The 22691-nt window shown below is 51.4% G+C and overlaps 1 protein-coding gene across 2 annotated transcripts in view; it reads left to right on the forward strand.

Annotated features, from left to right (window-relative positions):
- THAP4 (THAP domain containing 4) overlaps positions 1-19561 on the forward strand; it is a 36436-nt gene extending 16875 nt beyond the window's left edge. For both annotated transcript variants that reach the window (XM_037009547.2, XM_073217776.1), the window contains exons 3-6: positions 5555-5714; positions 7660-7769; positions 8590-8693; positions 19252-19561. In XM_037009547.2, coding sequence (XP_036865442.1) covers positions 5555-5714; positions 7660-7769; positions 8590-8693; positions 19252-19371 — 494 coding nt within the window. In that variant the 3' untranslated portion in view covers positions 19372-19561. The remainder of the gene's footprint in view (positions 1-5554; positions 5715-7659; positions 7770-8589; positions 8694-19251) is intronic.
- Positions 19562-22691: the final 3130 nt, after the last annotated feature.

Raw genomic sequence — 22691 nt, forward strand, 5'->3', positions numbered from 1 at the left:
TAACTGTGTTAGCAGGTCTCTGCAGATTTGGGGAGACATCTATGACTTCAGTTTTCTGATGAGTCCAAAAAAGTCATTGATTTTCAGTTCTTCCTGTGTTTCATGTTGTGAAGACGGGAGTTCTGACCCCTAAGCTCATTAGGTGTCATGGTTGTAACTGGAAGCCCCCTTCCCTTACAGTTTTTAATTTGGTTGTTGCTGAAATGCAGGAAAGCTACCAGTTTTAGTACATGACCAGTTCTAACCTTATTTCTTTTAATAGTTGTTCAGTTGAGACTTCTGCATCAATTAGGTAACCATGACATCTACAGACAGTAACTATTTGGTCTCCCGTTACATCTTTTTGTATTTAATGGAAACATTTGCCCTGTTTGCTGTCCATCATTTCTTATTTCCCATATGCATGCATACCTTTCCATTTCATGCATGATAAAGCAAGAACCTTGCTATCATTTCAGGGGAACAGCTTCTCTGGGTGTGCCATGCCAGTGGGACACAAACAGATCACCAGTGCAGAACGGTGTCCCCCACACTGGGACGGCCAGTGCAGTTAGTGACAGGAACCCTGCTGAAACTAATACAAGGCTGTGTGAGGGTGGCTGTGCCCAGAGGGGATCTTTCCCTGAGTCCCAGTAGGTGTGTCTGCTTGGTTCTGGGCTCACCTGCAGACCCGTTTGCCAGGAGACTGAGCATCTGCTTTCAAAGCCAAGCTGTGTGGGCATTCGGCCTTCTAGGAGGCAAACAAAAGAATTTCTAGAGTGACTGTTTAGAAAGACAGCTCCGTTGTGTGCCTGGCTCTGCGAGCTTCCCTGGGTCCCAGTGGGAACCACAGAGGGCAGAGCCCCACTCCTTGCACAAGACATTTAACCTCTCTGGCCTGTCCTACCTTCCTGAAACTCGACCTGACCTCCAAAGCTCCTCCCAGCTCCAAAATTGTCTACTTTTTCTGAAGAATCATCTTTATGGGTAGAACTGCAGATCCCAGAATGCATTCCTCAAGTTTGGCATTCACTTCCTGCCAGGCTTTTAACAGATCAGTTGTCAGAAAATAACCTTGAAGGACCTTGACTGTGTCCGGAGTTTAGAAAACTTTGGGATGGGTGAGCCTGCTTTCACTGTCTTGCTCCAAAAAAGGAAATTTTTAATTTCTGTTTTCCATTTTGGTTGAGGTTTTAATAAAAAGAAAACTACATGAGGAAAAAATGCATAGAAAAGCCTGTCTGATTGATTTGGAAGAGGTTGAAAGTAGCAAGTAGGCTAGATCCCTCATTTATTACTTCTTCGTTAACTTTTAAATGCCTTTCTTTTTTTTTTCTAATGAAGCATAATCTGCATAGAGTAAAACACAAATCATATGGATATGCCTTGATGAGCTTTGCTGTGCAATGGGCCCTATGACCTGGCATCTGGGTTTGGAATCGTCTTATTGGTTCCTCCCCACGCCACACACTCTTCAGTCTAAACGAGAGAGGCAGGGCCTGGGAGGTGGGGCAACTTGGAGTGGTGGAGGTACAGACGGCCAGCCCCGCAGAGGAACCCACTTAGCCCCTGGTGCGGGCCGGCATGTATCACACTGCCGGGCAAGGGTCATGCTGTAGTGGGAGGAAACTACAGGTGGGATCTGTAGATCTGTAGGTATGTGGGTCCTGCTGTCTGCCACTGACTGTTCACTGCTTGTTGCCCTGTTATCCTTGCCCAAATTAAAATTCATTCCAATTAAGAGCACATAACAGCAAGCCAGGAGGACTACATCTGAAGTGTTTCTCAGAGTAATCAGAGACTCCGCAGCAGGGCAGGTGTCTCGTGGTATCAGGCTTTTGCTGTGGCTGCTGGCCATTAAGCCTAGGGTTTCCTGACATGCATTTAACTGCCAGCACCTTCATTTGTGCAAGTTAATTTTTTCTACTCCAAATGTTTCTTCTGCCTTTTAAAAGATGAGTCATTTAGAATATTCTAGTCTTTTTTAATATATTACTAAGTATGCATACTGCTTCCACTTTCACTTTCCTAGCGTGCTCCAGAAATTTGCAGACTCCATCAGATGTGAGGTCTGTGGACCTTGGAAACAACCAATGTCTGAAGGATTAGTTGCATTTCCAGGACTTGCTGCACTTCAGTTATGAAGACTCCACATGATCCGGCGCACACTTCCTGGCCATTGCAAAGTCGATTTACAAGCGCACATAAATTGGGTTTAGACTGAATTTGTTGGAGGCAGGAAATTAGGCTCTTAGCAGTCTCTCTACCTGCTCTTCCAGAAACTCCCTCCCACCCTCAGCTCAGGTGCCGATTATGCACTGAGTCCACCTCTTGGGGGGTTCTAACCTGTCCTGAGGGTGGCGGTCCACTCTTAGCTCATGTGGCCCCTTCTTCCTGCCAGCTAGGCTGCCTCTGTCCAGCGCACCTCTGCCCCTATCCACCTCCTAACCCACATCACGTCCAAAGCCCCTCTTCCCCACATCCTGGTTCTGGCCACCCTGTCTCCAGGCTCTGCAGGCCTGCCTCTTCTCACCTTGCGGATCGGGGGAGTCACACGCAGTGGGCCTCGACACTGGCTTCTTTCCCTTAGCGTGATGCTCCCAAGGTGCGTGTGTGTTGTAGCGTGTGCCAGTGCTTCGCTCCTCACGCTGAGTCCCAGGCCCTCAGGATGGGCCACGATCAGTCAAGGTCACATGGCCATGGCCAGTTTGTCTCGTGACTAGCGCTGCTGGGACGCGCGTATCTGGTTTGTGTGGATGTGTGCTTCCGCTCCCTGGGCGCACCTGGTAGCAGGTTGCCCCTGTTGTGGCTCGCACTCTTCCTGGGGCCGCCACCTCGCCTTGGCTGGCCACTTTCACCCCCTTGCTTTTCCTGTCTCTCCCCCTCGCACCTGCCATGCATCCCAGCCGCACGTCCTGGCAGCCTGTCCCTGGGCTCCTTCCAGCTCAGCGTCCTTCTGGTGGTGGTTTGATCACATGTTCTACTTATTTCCCGACTCGTGCCAGCCCAGGCCTCACCTTGTCCTCTTTCCCTGCCATTTGCCACCCATTTCCTGTATCCCTCGTCAGCAGTCTTTCCCACAGAGGCGACACGCCATGCAGGTTTGAGTGAGTGTGGCGAGACCGGGCCCCAGCAGCCCTCTGGTCTCCCTCAGGCTGCCTGCTCTTTGCCGCGCCCCATGCGTGCCGCGTTTCACCTGTTCCAGACTCACTTCACACTTAGGAATCTGGCAGCTCTCACGGCCAGCCTGGTGGGAGGGGACAGTCTGCATGGCAGCACCCTTTCCTTCCTGAGCGGCACGTGGCCTCGCAGGTGTCCTGACCGATGTCTGATGGCGCTGTCCTGCCCAGGTTGCTGCCAGTTCCTGCTGCTTGTGAGGCAGGCGTGTGCTGGGCCCATCTCCCAGGGCATCTTCGCCCTTCAGTGGGGCTGCCACTCTCCCAGCCACTCGCACAGCCCTCCGGCCTGTTTTGGTGGCTGTGCAATTGTATCTGTGACCTGTTTGCCCTGAAAATCAAACTTTTTAATTAGCTTTGGTAGCCTTTTAATTATTTTCTGGAAGAGGTGATGATGCTCACTCAGACCGGTCCCACTGTCTGTCTCCTCCGCTGTCCCTGCCCCCTGGCTGACGCACTCCCCTCTCAGCCCTCTGTGGAGCAGGCTGGGTGAGGATGACTCCATCCGAAGAAGGGGTGAGGCAGGTCCCTCCAATATTCCGGGAAATCTCCCACAGGCCCATGGTTTCTGGAGTCCTCACCCAATCCTAGGGTCCTCACCCAGTCCTGGGGTCCTCTCCCCCCTCCTGGGGTCCTCACCCACTCCTGGGGTCCTCTGCCCACTTCTGGGGTCCTCATGCCACTCCTGGGGTCCTCACCCTGCTCCTGGAGTCCTCTCCCCGCTCCTGGGGTCCTCACCCAATCCTGGGGTCCTCTCCCCGCTCCTGGGGTCCTCTCCCCAGTCCTGGGGTCCTCTCCCCAGTCCTGGGGTCCTCACCCAATCTTGGAGTCCTCTCCCATTCCTGAGGTCCTCTCCCCGTTCCTGGGGTCCTCTCCCAGCCCCGATCCACCTTTGCAGTTGTATGCCTCCCCTCTAGGGGGCAGGCTTGGCTGGGACCCAGTGCGTGGCCCTCACAAAAGGACCTCCAGAAGGGAAGTGTGCTGGCTTTGCCGTGACATGCGTATCACCAGGACTGCTGTCCTGTGTGAGCAGTGTAACTTCAGCAGCATATTTCTACATCAATGCAGGCTGCTCACAAACTAGGCCACTCTGTGTGGGGCCTGGGACCCAGCCGTCAGGGAGTGGATTCTTCTGATGCTGCCGCTGAGCCTAGTAAAGCCCGCCAGGTGGGAGGTTCTGTAAGCCAGAGCGGCCTGAAAAGTGATGATTTCTATTTATTCCAGAATTGTCAGACCTGGGCTGTCTGGGCTGACGGAGTTTACCTAGAATCACAAGCTTCAAACGTCACGAACCCTTGCTGTCAGGCTGGCCTCTTAGCGGCTCAGGCCACAGATCTGGGGGTCGCCTCCCTCACTCTCTGTCCCACATCCAAGCTGCCACAAACCCAGACAGCTCTGCCTTCCAGTCAGACCCAGAACCTGGCCCTGCCCCACACTTCCTGCAGCTGCTGGCCTGGGGTTGGCTGCGCAGCGTCAGCCCCGGCATGGAAGCCAGTGCCTCGGCACATTCAGATCTGTTGGTAAAGCCTAGCCTTGGACCGTTGAGCCTCCTGCTTAGGTCCACTGGTGTGTGCCCTCCGCTCCTGCTTCTCCTCAGTATCATGTTAATTGTTGGGATTAAAGTGCTAAGAGGTGTGATGAGGCATGGGACAGGGCGTGGCTCAGGGGGGCAGTAGCTGCACCTGTTGAGTGCCCTGGTGGCAGCGGGGGGTGGGGCAGGTGCCCCCTCCCGGGCCTCGGAGCCCGCTCCACAGCTGCGTTACATGCAGGTGAGGACACCACCCAGCTGATGGGACCTCGCTGGAAAGCCCACAGCTCGTGGTCATAACCAGCCTTCAGTCCTTGATTGCTTGGTGGAGCAGGACTGGGGGGACCTGGCAGAACGGTGAGCCCAGCTCCTGCCCTGCACCTGGGTCCCTTGCACCTGACACCTCTCAGTTCAATGCCTGGGTGTCACCCCTCCCTCACAGTGACAGTGGTCCTTGGGTGGGTAGTCGCCTGCAGAGGCCCACTGGGCATGAGGAGGGCTGATGTGGGGCCGGAGCCTCCCAGGAGCCTGAGTCCAGCCTTGAGCAGGCTGTACACCCTGCCTGGTCCTCAGCCCCTGGTGTCCCCTCATGCCCCTCGCCCCCGGCACTGGAGCCCACCAGGCCCCTCCCACACTTCTCTGTGCAGGACCTGCAGGGACTTCTGAGGCCGGACCTGGCAAAGTGACGTTTGCTAATTGGCCTTTTTGCCCTTCTTGACAGTGGTTAGTGGCCTGTTGGGGTCCTGCAGTATTAGCTGTAATTGTGAGAGCTGCTCCAGTACTAAGTGTGCATCTCCACGCAGGGCTCAGCAGGTGTGGCTATAAAACAGTGGGCGAGGAAGAAGTGATCGTCTCTTCCTTCTCTTCTCAGAGCCGCCCATGATGAGCCCAGTGGTGGAGCCACTGTCCTGGATGCTGGGCACTTGGCTGTCAGACCCACCAGGAGCCGGTACCTTCCCGACACTGCAACCCTTCCAGTACTTGGAGGAGGCACACATCTCCCATGCCGGCCAGCCCGTCCTGAACTTCTCGTAAGTGCCCCCCTGCCCCACTGCCCTGCAGGCAATTCCAGGCTGGTGGAAGGCAGACCAGTGCCATGTGGGAAAGGGAAGAGGGCTCGAGGGTGCTGTTGCATCAAGGCACCCTCTTCCTGCCCCAAACTTGGGAACTAAGACACACAGTGGGTAAAAATGGTACTTTCTGTTCTCACATTTTTGAAGATACTAGGCTGACAACAGAAATCTCAAGCTCACTAACCCCATAACAGTAAATTCAAGTCCTCCTCTGGGGCTGTATTCCTGTTTGGAACTCAGTCACCCCAATACCACTGAAAATCAGAGGCTGTGGATTTGTTTTAGACATACCCCCCCGAGCTGTTTGAGGTCTCAAAGAAGCTCTCGGTGTGTGGCTGTCACGCACTTACTGCCAAGCAAAGCAGAAGAGCTCCAAGGTCCTACAGCTGCACCCACACGTCGGGGAAAGAGGTGGGGCTCCTGGGAAGGCAGGAGGCAGGCCACAGCACAGGGGCCAGTAGAGGACGACAGGCAGGCTGAGAATGTGTTTAATTTTCACTACAGAAGTAATGCATGTTTTTAGAGTATAAAAATAAAGAAGATAGAAAGTAGAAAGTAAAACTCCATCCATTCCCCAGTCTCCCCTGTACAATTAATTCTGTTAAGAATCTTACTAACTTGATACTACATATATAATGCCTGGCATTTTCAGAAGGATTTAGAAGATGTTACTGTTTTAAAAACTATTACCTCAAACCTTATTGTCTTATTCCTGATAGAATGGATGGGGGCAAAATAATATTCTCTGCATAAACCAAAAGGTAGCAACTCTGGATAACACAAAATAACTCACAAAATATAAAGCAGTCTTTTTGAACTGTGGGTTACAACCCAGTAGAGAATTTTGTATCTAACATTAATTTTCTTTTAATGCTAGTCAGTTTTGTGAGGTGCATTAAAAGAAAAATGAAGCAGAATAGAGTAGAAAGTAAATATTTTGGTAAGTGTTAACTGTGTGTGTGTGGTAGATTAGGATGTGAAATGTATTTCTCACTAGGGGTCATAGTCGGGGAGGGCATGGGCCCCCCTCATGTGAGCCGTGGCCTTCAGCACCAGCTCATCCAGAACTTGTCTGTGGATAGGTCCCTACAGCCACTCAGGTGCCAGTGAAGTTACACAGGCTGGTTTTATTTATTTATTCATTTATTTATTTATTAAGGTATAATTGATATACACTCTTATGAAGGTTTCACATGAAAAAACAATGTGGTTACTATATTTACCCACATTATCAAGTCCCCACCCACACCCCAATGCAGTCACACACAGGCTGGTTTTCAGTTATAGGTCAGCGCTCAGCTCAAGGCAGCAGGCCACGTCATTTACCACGGTGGCTTAGAGGTCACAGTGTGGTTGATGAGAAGCCATGTCCTGGTTTGCTGCTTGCCCTGTTTCTTACCATGTGAATTGATGTGACTCCTAAGCAGGAGAATAGCCCAAAGGAGGAAAGGCCTGGTATTAGTGTGGGATCGTACCGTGTCTGCGGAGCTCATGGGACAGAGAAGCACGTGAGGTGCTGGTGCTGAAAGAGCCTGGGGGAGGGTGTGCCTGAGTCATGCAGAACAAGTTCCCAGCCTCGGGACCCATCGGCCAGGAAGCCAGACCCTGAGGACAGGAACCGTCAGTAGGAAGACATGGATGTGGGCCGGGGACACCAGGAGGGCTGCTTCCGGGTGAGGGCTGGGGGGTGGGAGGCCCTGCCACACCCGGTGGGTCGAGCCCATACACATCTGCTGTGCCTCCTGTGCTGTGTCCTGTACACGCCTGTGCTCTACGTGTACAAGGAGCACCTTTACATTTGGCGGGTGGGTGCTTTACAAAGTGAGCCGTGTGCTCCACAAAGTCTGGGCCTCTCTGGTGGGCATCAGGCCTGGGGCCTCACCTCTTCCCATTGCCTGTCCAGGTTCAACGCCTTCCACCTGGACACACGCAGACCCATGCACAGGGAGTGTGGCTTCATCCGCCTCGAGCCGCACACCAACAGGGTGGCCTTCGTCAGCGCCCAGAACACAGGTACCCTCTGCTGGCTGCCCACCCTGCCCTCCACCCATGCTTCGTGCATACCGGCCAACGGGGGGGGCAGTGGGTGAGGCAGCATCTGCCTCCTGCCTTCTTAGTGACCCCTGGGTGTGTCCCTGCTCGTGGACCCATCTTGTGGGGGACTGTCGAGATGCGGTGTCATCCCACAGGCACCTTCAGGGAGGAAAGCATCAGGCCTGGGCTCAGCGGGGCAGACAGGAGAGGGGCCGGGGCCCTGTCTGGGGTCTCTGGGCCTGGGGTCACCAGGGTGGCTGGAGCCGCAGGAGCGCCCTGTGAGGTGGGGCTGGTGTTCCTTCCCCTTAGCCCCGCCCTTTGGCTCTTTGCAGTGGAAGCACAAGACGAGGTCCTGTGGGGGCAGCTCACCCCCGCTGGGCTCTCTGTCTGGAAGTCAGCTCCACCCGCAATGGGAGGCCACCCTGAAATAGTTACCAGGGTCACAAATCAGAAATCACTCAGACTCGGCTCCTTGAACCTCTCCCTTGCTCTTTGGCTCAAGCAAGCTGCTTTCTGGAAGCAGGCAGATGATCCGGAGGAGCCAGGCGTGGGGTGTGGCTGCCCAGGGCATGGGGCTGGAAGTCGGGGGGCAGCTAGGGTGGGGTGGAGGAGAGGCGGGCCTAGGGCCAGGGTGACCCCTATGGATCATCTGCCAGCCTCTCCTTGCACCAGGGGCTCCCTGCAGGCCAGAGGGCATGCTGTGGCCTCGGAGTTGAGAAGCATTGAACCCTTGGTTGCACAGAGTTGGGGGTGGGGGGAGGTCCAGCTGCCATGCACTGAGAAAGCGCCCTCCCTGCAGGCATCGTGGAAGTGGAGGAGGGCGAGGTGAACGGGCAGGAGCTGAGCATCGCATCCCACTCCATTGCCAGGATCTCCTTCGCCAAGGAGCCGCATGTGGAGCAGGTGAGCCTGCCAGGCAGCCCCCCTTGCTGCTGCCATGCTGTGTTGTTGATCAGTGGAATTACACATCATCCCCCAACCCACCAACCGCCTTGTCCTGGAGGTCTGTCCACCCCACACCCACGTCACTGCCGAGGCTTGCTTGTGCCGGGGCTGCGGTGCCATGTAGTGGTCCGGCCCCTGGCCAGTGGGCAATGAGGTGTTCCTCAGGTGTGTTCTTGTGTTCCTGCCTCAGACATCCTTTTACATCTGTGCTGTCTGCTTTCACAAGTATACCTGTATTAATTTGACAGATTGCTCCGAATAGAATTGCTGGATCAAAGGACACTTGCATTTTAAATTTCATTAGATATGGTTAAATTGCTTTTCTTAACAGCCGCATTCCCAGCAGCATCCCAGGAGGGGCCTGGCTGCCTGCTCCGTTACCAACACGGTGTGGCTTGCGGCTTGGAGCCTTTTGAATCTGGTCAGTAAAAGACGGTACCTCGTCTGTGTTTAAATTTGGCCCGCGAGGGAGCAGGGCTGTCCACTGCCTGTCAGCCATTCACTTCTCACTCTGCGTACCGGTGTCCTCGGCTGTTGCCTGTTCTGCAGGGGATGATTTTCTTGGTCTTGGTGACTCATGGGAGCTTTTGCCCTCTGCAGCCCGAATCTGTCGGTGTGCACGTACGAGCCTGTGCGTTCAGTGCCTCCTGCTGCGTGGCTGACGGCGTGTACTGTCCACAGGCTGGGAGCTCCTGAGGTGTCTCTGGGGCCCTTTGCTATGCGGTCTGGATTCGGGGTCTTGCTCAGGCCGTGCGTTCTCCCAGAGGATGAATCTCTGCTCCATGTCCTGTAGCTTCCCTCTGTGCCTCAGACCTTTGGCCTCTGGCACATTTGCTTACACGATGCAATGTACAGATCTGACTTCCCAGCCAGCACCAGGGATCCTGCAGACTTGAAATGTCATGCCTGTCTTAAGCCACACCCCCATAAATGGGGAGAGGGTCTGTTTCTTTTTGTCTGTTTGTCTGCTTTTTCTCCAGCAGTAACTTAAAATCATTCGGTAACTTAAGACCACCATAGCTTTGTGTTAAATTTAACTTCTAGGGAGAGTTTCCAGTATTCTTTTCTCTTGTCTGCTGGGTTCTTAGGCATGTCCTCTCCTAGATGGCCTGTCCTATAAGCCTGTCACAGTCCACAGTTTTGCAGCACGGTTGCATGGATGGGGGTCAGCTTGGGGAAAACTGGCCCTGCATGGTGGTGGCATACAACACCTGGTGGCTACAGCAATTTCAGGTCTTCTCTGCAAGTTTGTATCTTCGTAATTTTCATTGTGGGGTCTTGGACGTTTCATGGTGGAGTGAAGTCTCAGGTGCTTTATACCTGCCATTGCTGTGTAATGGGATGTTGTTTCCATTCATCTCTAAGTGGTTGTTGATGTTTTATGGGGAAACTTCTGGTTTCTATAAGTTTCTGTTGAATGGGATGTCTCACCGCCTGACAGCTGGGTCCCGGGCGTGGCACTGACCCTTGGGTGGCCGAGTATTGCCGCTTGCCCCCAGCTTGTTGGGCATCCTTCTGAGTTGCCCCCATTGTGGGATGTTTGGTGCTGCTTCCTGGCGGGCAGGCTTTGCTGTGTGAGGGAGATGCTGCTCCCAGGACGCTAGGGGTAACATGTAGGGGTGGGCTTTGAGTTCCATCAAAAGCTTTTTCAACCTCTTTTGGGAGGATTCTCTTTTTTCCACTTGAAGCTGTTGATGAAGTGAATTGTATTAATAACCTCTAAATGTTGAGTCATGATTGCTTTTTTAAAGATATGCCTACTTGTCCTGATAGAGTAAATAAGTGTTTCCAGAGATCATTACCCATTTTGGTATCAGTTATCCCCAGAATGACCTGGAAGCTTTGTAGCCGTTTCTGCCCCAATGAAGGAGGAGCCCATGGGAATGGCTGTTCCGGTAGACCTCCTCGGAAGGGGCCTGGGCTGGGCACTGTGGGAGTGCAGAGCCAAGACCTGGTGGCGCCCCTGTGTCCCTCGTGGCTACTCAGCTGTCCAGGTCTCCTGCCCTGCTTCCTGTGCAGATGCATGTGTCCTGCCAGTAGGTTTCATCCCTGGGCAATTTCACTATGGATTCAGTGAGACCAGAGAATGACAGTGGAACTTTCTTGGGGTGAAAGGGTTTATACCCAACTTTATTCCCACGGTAGCATGTCAATCACTAGAATCTTGTCCACTCAGAGGGAGTCTGCTTTTGGGCCTGTGGGCCCCCCGCAGCCGTCTCTGTCTCTGTCCTCGACGTTGCCACCACTCCAGTCTCATCTCCGCTCCCCTGCAGCCATGCAGCCGTGCCACCATGAAGCCCAGAGCCCTGGGCAGAGCTCTTTATAGAGTCAGTAATGACATATTGCCCATATGTGTGCAGCGAGTGAGCTGGCCAGGGCCAGGTGAGAATCCTGGTCACAGGAACCTTCACTTTATCCACAGCATGTTTCCCAGGAAAGTGCCGATTTCATGTAGGTTTTCAGAGTTTCTGGAAGAAGTCACACATACTCCCTTTTTACCCGCCTCTGTGTCCCCCATATTTTTCTGATGTTTAGTGTCTGTTTGCTCCTTTTGCTTATACTTGCCAAAGGCTACCTGTTCTATCTGGGTTTTGTTTGGAATTTATTTACTTTTGCTAGAGATTAACTTTGGGTTTTATTAATTAAACAAAAAAGTGCGTTTTCTGTGAAAGGAAGGAGAAGGGGAGTGGAGGGGAGGCCTGTGGGGTTGGGACCAAGGCGAGGGCTCTGCTCCACAAAGTGACCTAGCTAATCCAAGGCTGGTTGCATGTGCCTGAGTGGGATGGGCCCCTCCCCCTGGGCTCCTCCTCCCCCCCTGGGCTCCTCCTCCCCCCCTGGGCTGCTCCTCCTCCCCCCTGGGCTGCTCCTCCCTCCTGGGCTCCTCCTCCCCCCCTGGGCTGCTCCTCCTCCCCCCTGGGCTGCTCCTCCCCCCTGGGCTGCTCCTCCCCCCTGGGCTCCTCCTCCCCCCCGGGCTGCTCCTCCCTCCCCTGGGTTGGCCTTACCCTCTGCAATGATGTGGGAGAACCAGGAAGGGAGAAAACTCGCTTGTGAAGCCAGGAGAGTAGGAGGCAAGGGCCAGGACTGCATCTGTCCACCCAGCAGCTGGTGGGCAGAGTGCCCGTAGGTGCCTCTGAGGCCCCTGGAGTCATCGTGAACATTGGGATAGGCCCCCTGCACCTCTGGTCACTTAAGACCGCCCCCCACACACAGTGTTCATATGTTCATAGCGTGTGACCCACAGCAGCCCTGAGACAAAGTGGGTCCAGGCCCATACCCCTTTTGATTGTGAGGGTCAGGGAGGCCCCCGCCTTCTAGAACCTCCATCCATTAATGCTGGCCGTATCCCGAGGTGGGGAGCCTCTGTGTCGGGTTTCTCTGATCACAGTGGTTGAGCATCTCCTGTCTTTTCAGTACGTCCTCTGCCAAATCCTGTTCAGATCTTTGACCACCTGCTGCATCTGTTCTCACAAACATTAGGACTTCTTCATATAATTTGGACATGTTACCTGTGTTGCAAATACCTTTTTTATTCATGAGGATCTCTTCACGTCTTTTTATTGTTTTTGAGAAACAGAAGTTCTTAATTATATATGGCTCCATTTTCCAGTTTCTTCCTTTCTGGATTCTGTTTTTAATGTGTCTTAATTTAAGCAATTTTCCCTAGGACAGATCTGACTGGAAGCCTTTCCCTCAGGTCGTCCTGCACCTGGAATTGAGTCTGGGCACAAGGGAGGGCCGCCCTGGCCTCTCCGGTGGAGCCCGGCCAGCTCCTGTCCTGAGCCCCCTCTGCATGCCTCCCGGCCTCCTCACGCCGTCTGCCTGTATCTCTCCTGTTCCTATGCTAATAACGCACTGTCTTAATTACTGTGGCTTAAAAGAACTTTATTTTACTTTTAAAAAATCAATTCTATTGAGATATAATTTTACGTACCGTCAGTGCTACACTTCAAGTGTGTATTTTGACACATTTGGACAAGGGTATTTACGCTCAGTAAGAGGAGAACAACCCATCAGCCCAGGAAGTCCCTGTGCTCCTTGCCCTCAGCCCTCGGTACCCCCTCCACAGCTGGCCCCGGTTTCTGTCACTGCGGACTAGGTACGTGTCACCTGGACTCTCTCAATGTGCTGGACCACGTGCACTCTCTCTGTCCAATTTATACAGGGTGATGTTTTTGAGACCCAGTTGTGCTGTTGCTTTTATTAGTAATTGGGTTGTTTTTGATGGCTGAGTAGTATTCCACCAGCTGCATGTACCCATTTTTCTTACTCATCCTGTTGCTGGACATCGTTTGGTTTGTTTCTGCTTCTGGGCTATTATGAACAATCACACTCAAGTTTATGTGTCTTTGAGCATGTGCTCCCATTCCTGTTGGGTGAATGCCTAGGACCGGGACTGCTGAGTCATACTGAGTGCCAGCCCTTCACTCGGGCGGCCGCACCTCTGCACACAGTAGTGCAGAGGGCCGGCCGTGGGCCCGCCCCCTCTCCTGGCACGGGTCCCTTAGTGGCACGTGGTGGCTAGGGGTGGCCTTCCACTGCGGTGCTGTGTTCCCCGATGACAGGTCGTGTCACTCGTCTTCGCCACTTGTATCTCCTTTGTGAAGTGACTGCCCTTTCCTCAGTGAGCTCTCGTGGCACGGCTGAATGGCAGGAGTTTGCTGTGTGTTCTGGGCAAGCCATACTCATCAGGCGGTGGTGTTATGACTATATTCTCAATTTATGGCTTGCCTTTGGTTTCTTTTTAACTAAATGTTCTATTTTGGAAGAAGTTCTTCTATCAATGTTTTCTTTTACAAAAGTTAGTGCTTTTATGCCCTGTCTTAAAAATGTTTACCTAACCCAGACAGCAAAGAATTTAACCTGCATTTTCTGAAGAATTTTTATATTTTTTTCCTTCTGCCTTAGAGTTTTGGAATTCATGCATTTGTACGGTATGAGGTGGGGGTCAAGATTCTTTCATTTTTTTTTGTACGACTCATTGAAGTACATAGGTGCCTTACAAAAATCTGCTCGCTGTATTTGTACAGGTCTTTTTCTGGACTTGTTCTGTCCCATTAGTCTCCAAGTCTGTCTTTATACCAATACCACACTGTCATGCTTACAATAGTTTAATATTAATCCTTAAAATCAGGTACTGTAGCCTGTCTAGCCTTGTATTTTTTCTTTTTCTCCAAAATTCTTTTGGCTGTCCAAGGACCCTTTGCATTTCCATATGAATTTTAAAATCAGCTTGTCGATTTCTAGAAAACTTCTTGTTGGGGTTGCTCGATTTTCTAGATTAATTTAGGAAGTGCCATCTCCAGCAGACTGAGTGTCTCTGACCCAATTCCATGGTAAATGTCTCCATTTAGGTGTCTCTCACCCTAATTGTTGTGTAGTTTTCAGTGTACATGTCTTGGTACCTATTTTGTTAAATTTATCCCTGAGTGTTTTGTGGGTTTGTATGCTGTTGTAGATAATTTTTAATTTTTCTAATTATTTGTGGCTAGTATATAGAAATACAATTGACTTATGACTTTATATCATGTTTCCTAAATTCACTTATTTATCTTAGTAGATTTTTTTTTAAACAAATTCCTCAGGATTCTCTATATAAACAGTCATCTGCTATTATAGACAGTATTACTTCCAGTAGTCTTGATGCCTTTTATTTCTTTTTCTGCATTATTATACTGGATAGGAAAGCAAATATAATATGCATGCAGGTTGTGGGAACAGAAATTCCTGCCTTGTTCTCTATATCAAGAGAAAGCATTCAGTCTTTCCCCACCAGGCATGATGGATGCTACATGTAGACTTTTATTGATACCCTTTCTCAACTTATATTTCCTTACTTCTTAGTTTACCAGTTTTACAAAATCATAAATGGAGATTGAATTCTGACAAATGCTTTTGCTATAATTATTGAGATGACTGTGATTTTTCTCCTTTATTCTCTTAACATAATGAATTATATTAATAGGTTTTCAGATGTTGAACCAACCTTGCATTCTTTGAATAAGCTCCACTTAATTGATGATTTATCATTTTTATTTATTGCTGGATTTATGTATTATTAAAGTACATAAATTAGAAGATTTTTGCATCGTATTTCTTTTATTCTAATTATCATGAGTTAATTTCCTCCTCTTATGGTTTCTTAAAAGGGAAACTAGGTCATTGATATTCAACCCATTTTTAATTTGTAAATATACCATTAAAAGCTATAAATGTATCATCATCTCCTAGCTCAAAATGTTTTATTTCTCTATTTTTCTTTGAACACTATTATTTAGAAGTGTTATTTAAGGATTTTCTACATATCCTATCCCTAATGATTCTAATTAAATCCTGCGAAGCCCAGAGAACATGCTCTCTGAGTTATTTTATGCCCCAATATATTATCTAACTTGGTAAATATTTCATGAGCACTCAAAATGAAAAAGTGATGGCTGTTGGGTGTAGTGGACTGAAAATGCCAGTTAGGTGAAGTGGATTGATAATATCATTCAGATCTTCTGTATACTGCTGGTTTCTTGTTCTGATTTTGTGTAATAAGAGAGGTATTAAAATCTCCAGCTGTGACTGAGGCTATTTGTGTTCATTTATTTGGTTCTGTTTTTTGCTTCATGACTTTGAAACTATTAATTTGATGCATACATATCATGCTACATACTTATTCAATGTTCCTCTTTATAGCTGTAACACCACACATTGAAATCTACTTTGAGAAATAATAAAACCACACTGCTTTCCTGTGCTAATTGTTTATGTGGTTATCTCTTTTCCTACTTTTTACATCCAACTTACTTGCCACCATCCTCACAGAATCCTCTCTCATTCTGTTCCGAATGATATTTTTGCCATATGTAGAGTTCTGGGTTAACAGGTACTTTTTTTAAAAAGCATTTTTCATGTTGTTCCCTTGTCTCCTGACCTTTACTGTTTTTGTTGAAAAGTCAACTGTAATTCTTAATGCCCATACATAATTTCTTTTTTTGTCTGATTTACAGGATTTCTCTTTATCTGTGGATTTCAGCCTTTCACTGTAGTGTTCCTGGATATGGTTTTCTTTTTATTTATCCTGCTTGGGTCTCCTGGGATTCTAGCATCTGTAAGATTTTGTTTTTCATCATATTTGGGGATTTTTAGCCATTATTTCTTAACTCTCTTTTCCTTTTCAAATTCCTGGTAAACGTATGTTAGGCCATGTCCTTGAGACTATCCACTTTGCTTCCGTCTGTTTTCTCTGTTATTTAGTTTGGGTATTTTACATTGGCCTGTTTTCCAATTCACTGAACCTTTCTTCTTTTAGCTCTACTTTGCCATTAAGCCCTTAAGTGTGTTTTTTACATTTCTGTCTGCCTTTTCTCATTGGCTGTCAGTGGAAAGGAAAAAGAAAGAAACAGTTTGCAGCATGTGGTCTTCTGTTTAGCGCTGGCTGCAAGGCCCCGAGGTCCTGGGGAGTCTGGGCATTCCCAGGCGGCAGAGTGTGGCACCACGCTTACCTGGCGTGGCCCACTCATCCTCACTGTCGCCTGATGGCTCAGCACGAGTGCTGTGCGTGGGCACAGCAGCCACTGCGGCTCCCGGTGTCCTTATTTTAGGGCCTAAAACAAAGTCAGAGCCATCTTCCTTCCTCCCAACATTTACTTTTCGACTGTTTCCCTGCTGAACAAAACAGTAAGAATAAGAGCACTTTGTGAAAGCATTAACTCATCAAGAAACCCTCCCAGCACACTTCCGCTCCAGCTGTCTGGGCCTGTAACGTCCAGGAGAGTTGGCCTCCCGACCTGCCTCAGGCTGCAGGAGCTGAGCTGGCTGTGTGGCCTCTCTCGAGGGTGTGAGCGCACACTGCCTCTGATCACCCAGCGCCTGAACAAGCTGCACTTCATAGTTTTAAAGGCACCACCTCACTGAGGCTGTGGCTGAGAAGGACACTTCTCCAAATGGTGCTTCAGCTGCCACACAGCTTGGGGGTGACCACAGGACTCACCAGACTTCTGGTTGTTTCCACAGGCCATAGGCACCAGAAGAGGTCTAGCTTTGAGCCTTAATGATGCAGCAGCCTGCCTTGGCTTTAAATCCTTCCAAATGACTTCCATTTGAGGAAACAGCATGAGAAATTTCATCCGAGGGGAGCCAAGCACTGGTGCTGCCATTGCTGGTGTTGGGCCCCCCATCCCGCAGTGCAGACAGACCAACCTGGGGTGGTGGGTGATGGAGCCATTCAGAAACTGCAAGTTATCCTCTAGTGTTACTTGTTATGAGGCGATCAGCCTCGGCACCAGTTGGGTAGGCTCAGCGTGAAAGGTAAGCCTGGTCTCTTGTTCTTGGAAAGGCTCATGACAGTGTCCCCGCACCGCTGTCCCCATGCTCCATCTGCACAGTATAAAGCAGTGTTCAGCATGAGGGGAACAGCCAGTGGGCACCGTGAGACCGCGTGCTGCCCACCACTTGTCTCCACAGCAGAGGCGAGGAGGCTGGGGGAGCAGGGTCTCCCAGGCCACGAGCTCTGAGGCCAGCAGCGCTTCCTGCACGTGTGCAGTGTGTGCCTTGTTTCTCTCCACTCATCCCATTCTTTGGACAGTGGTCTCAAGGGCAAAACTGTTAATTTTCAAGTGGAATTCCAAAATACTGTAGAATCAGAGAAGCTGGTACAGGTGGGACAGCTTGCCTGTGCTTGGGGCTGCCACCTGGTCATCCTGGTGCTAGGTCCTGTGCTCACTCCCTGCTGTCTCTCATCATTCATTTCCTGTTTTTTGGCTTGTTAAATACTCTTCTACTGTCCTGTTGATGGTCACCATAGGAAGTACAGTGTGCATCCTAGGCTCACTGAAGTTTAAGGAGCTCAGTACTGGACTAAATCTGAACCACAGCAAGAACGTCAGGACAGCGCTTGCAGACTGTGGTGCCTGTGTGAGTCTCCTGAGATGCCTGTCAGAACCTGGGTCTGACCCACAGGGTCTGGGTGGGGCCTGGGGTGCATTTCCACCCCTTCTGGGTGACGCTGATGCCGCTGTGGCTCAGAGGCCCTGTGGTACAGACGCTGGTGCCAGCCCCACAGTCGTAGTCCTTCCTCGCCCGCTCATGCTGCCTTGTGATCTGACACACACGGCCATCGTGACTACACCTCAGGTGCTCTGTTCGCGTACCTCCACCCGCACTTTCACTCCTTTGTTGCTCTGCGCGTCAGGCCTCTGTGCTTGCCAGGGGTCACTTCCTTCAAACCTGAAGAACTGCCTCTAAAATTTTCTTTAAAGGGTGGGGAGTCCTGCTGGGGGTGCACTCTCTGAGTCTTTCTTTTCTAAGAATACCTTTATTTTGTCTTCGTTTTTGAAGGGTATTTTCTCTGCAGCTAGAATGCTAGGGTGGCAGTTTTTTTAATTACAGCTGACCCTTGCACAACACAGGTTTGAACCAAGTGAGTCCATTTACATGTGGATTTTTTTCAACAAATATACTGGAAGGGTTTTTTTTGGATATTTGTGACAATTCGAAAAACATTTTCTTTTTTCCAGCTTATAATACATGTAACATGCAAAATAAGTATTAATCAACAGCTCATGTTAAGGGTAAGGCTTCTGGTAAATAGTAGATTATTAGTAGTTAGGGTTTTGGGGAGTCAGAAGTCATACGTGGATTTTCCATGGCATGGAGGGAGAGAGCCCGTCACCCCTGCATTGTCGGGGGTAAAGTGTGCTTTGACGATGTCACTCCGTCACCTGCTGGCTCCCTTCCTTTCTCCTGGGTGCCTGGGTGCCTCACCTCAGTGCCTCCAGGTCGGGTCACACTGTGCCCTCTCTTCTCTCTGGGACCTTGGTCCTTCCTGCCTTGATGGTTCTCTGATGCTTGTAAATAGATTCTTTGAAATGTGGCTTTAATGTTTTTTCTCTACAAAGTAGTTGGTTGTGGCCTGAAGCACAACTCCTGTTTCATACCCTCTGGAGCCCCCGACAAGCCCTGGGGTGCTAGAGATCGGTGACGCTGGGGTCGTCTCTCCCCGGCCACCGTGCCCTCGCTGTTTGCAGACGTCCCAGGCTTGTGGGGTTTTCTCACTGGAGGACTGGTTGCTACAGGTTTGTGTTTTCTTGGTAACAGCCATAATTTTGTTGAATTAGTGATTCCAGAGTTTTCCAACAACACACGTGACATCAGTTCAAGTTGTAGAATGGAAATAGAGGTTAATAAGAAGGAACTTGTTGGAAGGTCATCTTTTGTCTAATCAAGTGTGTAATTACAGAGACAAGAAAGAAAAAGACTGCTTCTAACCTAAATTGAGACTGATTTCCATGTTCACCTGTTAGTCTTCTGGGGACAAATGAAGGGCATGGAAAGGGGCCCAGGCCCGTTAGCCTTGGCAGTGAGCGGAGTGTTGTGGGCTGGGGGACACTGCCCCGCTCACAGGCCTCTGGCCACTCTGGCGACACGCTACCACCTCTGCAGGAGCGCAGGGCCTGTGGTCCGACCTCCAACGGTTTGTTGAATCTTTGGAAGGCAAAACTAAGGTGTTTTGTGTTTGTTTTGTTCTGCTCAGATTACCCGAAAATTCAGGCTGAATTCTGAAGGCAAACTTGAACAGACCGTCTCCATGGCAACCACTACCCAGCCCATGACTCAGCATCTTCACATCACCTACAAGAGGGTGACCCCGTGACCCAGAGTGGAGCTTCGTCCAGAGCAGGGCCTGGCCGCGTGGCGCTGTGACGCTTTGCCTCTGCCCCGCAGCCCGTGGGTGTGGCTCGGGTCTCCTGGGCTCCAGAGTGTTGCCATCTGTCCATGTAATGGCAGAGAAAAACCAAATAAAAGGCCTTTATTTTTATGGCTGAGCATTTTGCATATCCTCACTTGTGTGGACTATACATTTCTTTCATCTGCTGGTAACTGTTTGCTTTCCAGTCTTTTCCCTCAAATTTAAGAAGAGGCAACTCTCTTCTCTTTTTCTTCTTGCAGTTCTGACAAGATCTAAGTAATCACGAATCTGGACTAGAGAAGTCAGCAACAGGCTGAAGACAGAGGGACCGAACGGATCACAGCTCTCCCGTTGCCCCTGAGCAGCGACTCTTCCCCACGAAGGGCGTCTGCAGGGCAAGGGGCGGTGGAGTTTAGAACTGATACGTTCTTTCCTCCACAATGTAGTGCTTTCAGGAGCGTGTTTGTTTATGACAGAGGTTTCCGATCCAAACGCGCACCCGGCCCCTCACACTGTCACCCAGCTCACCACCTGCTAATGTTTCCATTCTAACTGCTCCATCTCCTCTTTGCTGGAGTATGTTTAAGCAAATTCCAGACACAATGTCATTTGCTTCTAAATGCTTCAATATATATGTAAATACAAAGCCTTTTTCTTTTTCCTGACCGCCCGCCCAATGAGAAGCCACACCAGGACACACTAACGTGGGTGTGGGTGAAGGTGGATGGCTGCTGTAGGCCCCCTTCCCCAAGCCTGCGGACAAAAGACATCACCAGGTGGGGTTGTCAGAGAGACCAGGGCCATTGTGGAAGGAACTGGGCTGGTGACCCTGATGCCAAGGGGCACGGGGAAGCAGGTGCAGGGCGTGTGTAGGTATCAGGTGGGACTCCTGGGCAGAGTGCCGTCCAGCTGCGCACCTGTGAAACTAGACAAGTCGGGTGCCTCTAGGATGCCTCAGAGGGGCCCAAGGGGTGGACAGTCCCATTCTAGAAGGAGAGGTTGGAAAGGGGGAGTGACGGGCCCCGGGCAAGTCCAGAACTTAAGGCTGCAGAGTAATCCTCTCAGGCTCGCTGGGCTGCCTCCCAGACACACCAGGTGGTGGTCCGGCCCACAGTGCAGTTCTCGGGGGTTGGTGTGCATGCCTGCGGCCCACCCTGGGCTGGAAGCACACACTGGTGACTATCCTTCTGGGGCACCCTAGTGGGTGCTCTGCGGTGGCCCCACCATGTGGGGCATGGGGCACGAGCCTGAGGCATGGGCCAGCCCACCCTTCGGAATCTGGGTGGAGGTGGCAAGGCCCCCATGGCGCCCATTCTGTGCACCGGCAGAGATGGCACCTCACAGATGCAGGGTGCCATCCATGTTTATAGCCTGTGCCCCCCAGAGGGGTGGCAGAAGAAAGTGGGGAGCAGGCCCTGAGGCTCTGGGCCGTCAGGATCAGGAGCCTGCTTCTGTTTGATGGCTGGCTGGTCCCCCACTGTGTCCACTGATCTCCCCTGGATTCGGCCACACCCTGCATATTCCCTGAACTGGCTCTCTCAAAACTGTCAGTGTGGGTGGGCCGAGAATCTTCCACACTTGAAGGTCTGCTTGCTTCTCCGCGAGCAGTTGCATCGGTGGTTGTCCCTTGCACACTGGGCTGAGGTGCTCAGGAGAGGCCTGGCTGCTGGGCACTGGGTCTGCTTGGTGGCTCCCTCAGCCTGCCAGCCAGCCGTGCTTCTAACAAACCCTGGCCACACATGCAGTTCAGCCACGTTCTTTGTCACTTTATAACAAGGACCACCTTTCCTCCAGCTTCCAAGAACACAACCCTCATGTCCGGCCGGGATCTCACCAGGATGGCCTTTGCCACCCACATTCTGTTCATAATCGCTGGGGCTTCTCCAAGACAGACTTTCTCTACAACTCTCCTTTTCTTTCTGGTTTCTCACCAGAATCATACAAAATGGGCCATTCACAGCGATGTAGGCCCCTCTAGCTGCACCTCCAAACCCTCCGAGCCTCAGCGTGCCACCCAGTCCCAGAGCTGTGCCCACATTTGTAGCTGTTACGATTTCCACTTGTCCATGACGGTTTGTCTCAGTCCATCCAGGCTGCTGTCGTGGAAATGCATAAACTGGGTGGCTTATAAAGAAAGAATTATTTCTCACAGTTCTGCAGGCCGGAAGCCCAAGATTCAGGTGCCAGCCAACCCGGCCCGGTGAGAGGCTCTGCCCTCGGGGACAGCTGCTCCCCACTACAGCTGTGGTAGTGTTCAAGCCAGCCCTCTGGTCTCTCAGGGCACGGATCACATCATGGGGGTGCATCATGTCCCGATCCCTCCCAAAAGCCCACTTCTTCGTACTATCTCCTTGGGGGTGAAGATTTCACCATAGGAATTTGGGGGAAAATGTTCATAGCGCTGAGGGAAGGAGGCTGGGCCCAGAGGCATCACCACTGCTGGGGCTGGGCCAGGGAGCCTGGGACTCAGGACCCACTCCACCCAGCTGGAAGGGGGTCCAGAGGGCAGCACCCCAAGCACAGCAGGGGAGGGGGCCTGGCAGCAGGAGATGAGCCAGATGCAGCCCCCTCACCTGGCTCCTCTGTGCCACTGGCTGGGGAGCTGGCCACAGCCTGGAGGATGCCCCAGGCGGGGTGCTGGGCGTCTGCATTCCGTAGTTCAGACTCGGCCCTCTCCCATCCGTCCCCTGTGGTCTGGAAGGCTAAGGCCCACCGGTCCACCCTGTCCTGCACAGGCAGACTCACGTGTCTGCTGGTCTCACTTTGCTGAGGCCAAAACGAATGGTGGCAGCAGCCAGACCCCGTTATGTTTCCCGCCTCCCGCTGGCAGTGGGGGTGGGTCTCGACTCCACTTGCTCAGGGCTTGCAGTCTGGCAAGAACGTCCCTATGCCTGACTGTGTGTGTGCCCTGCAAAGCTCACACCAGGAAGCCCATGCAAAAGCTGAGCCCCCTTGAAGTGCCAGTCATGGGGGTACTTGTGCCCTGCAGCTCCAGGTAAGGCTGGTGGGGGGAGCCCCTCCTCACACCAGGCCACCACTCGCTGCTGCTGTGGCCCTTGGCAACCCAGTCAAGTGCAGTGTTTTCCCGTGATGGACTGACGGGAGGTGCTCCACAGTCCCATAGGGGGCTGAATGGGGCCCCGCAGTCCCCGGCGGCTGCATGCTCCAAGCCTGGTTCTCGGTGGGGATCAGAGACCACAGACAGCTGACGTGCTCGCCCGGGCCAGGCTGCTCTGCTTCCAGCCCCTTCTGTGTGCAGGACCAGGAAACTGCCCTATAGTTTA

Source organism: Manis javanica, chromosome 12 (genome assembly GCF_040802235.1).
Source record: "Manis javanica isolate MJ-LG chromosome 12, MJ_LKY, whole genome shotgun sequence".
NCBI classification, from domain to species: domain Eukaryota; kingdom Metazoa; phylum Chordata; class Mammalia; order Pholidota; family Manidae; genus Manis; species Manis javanica.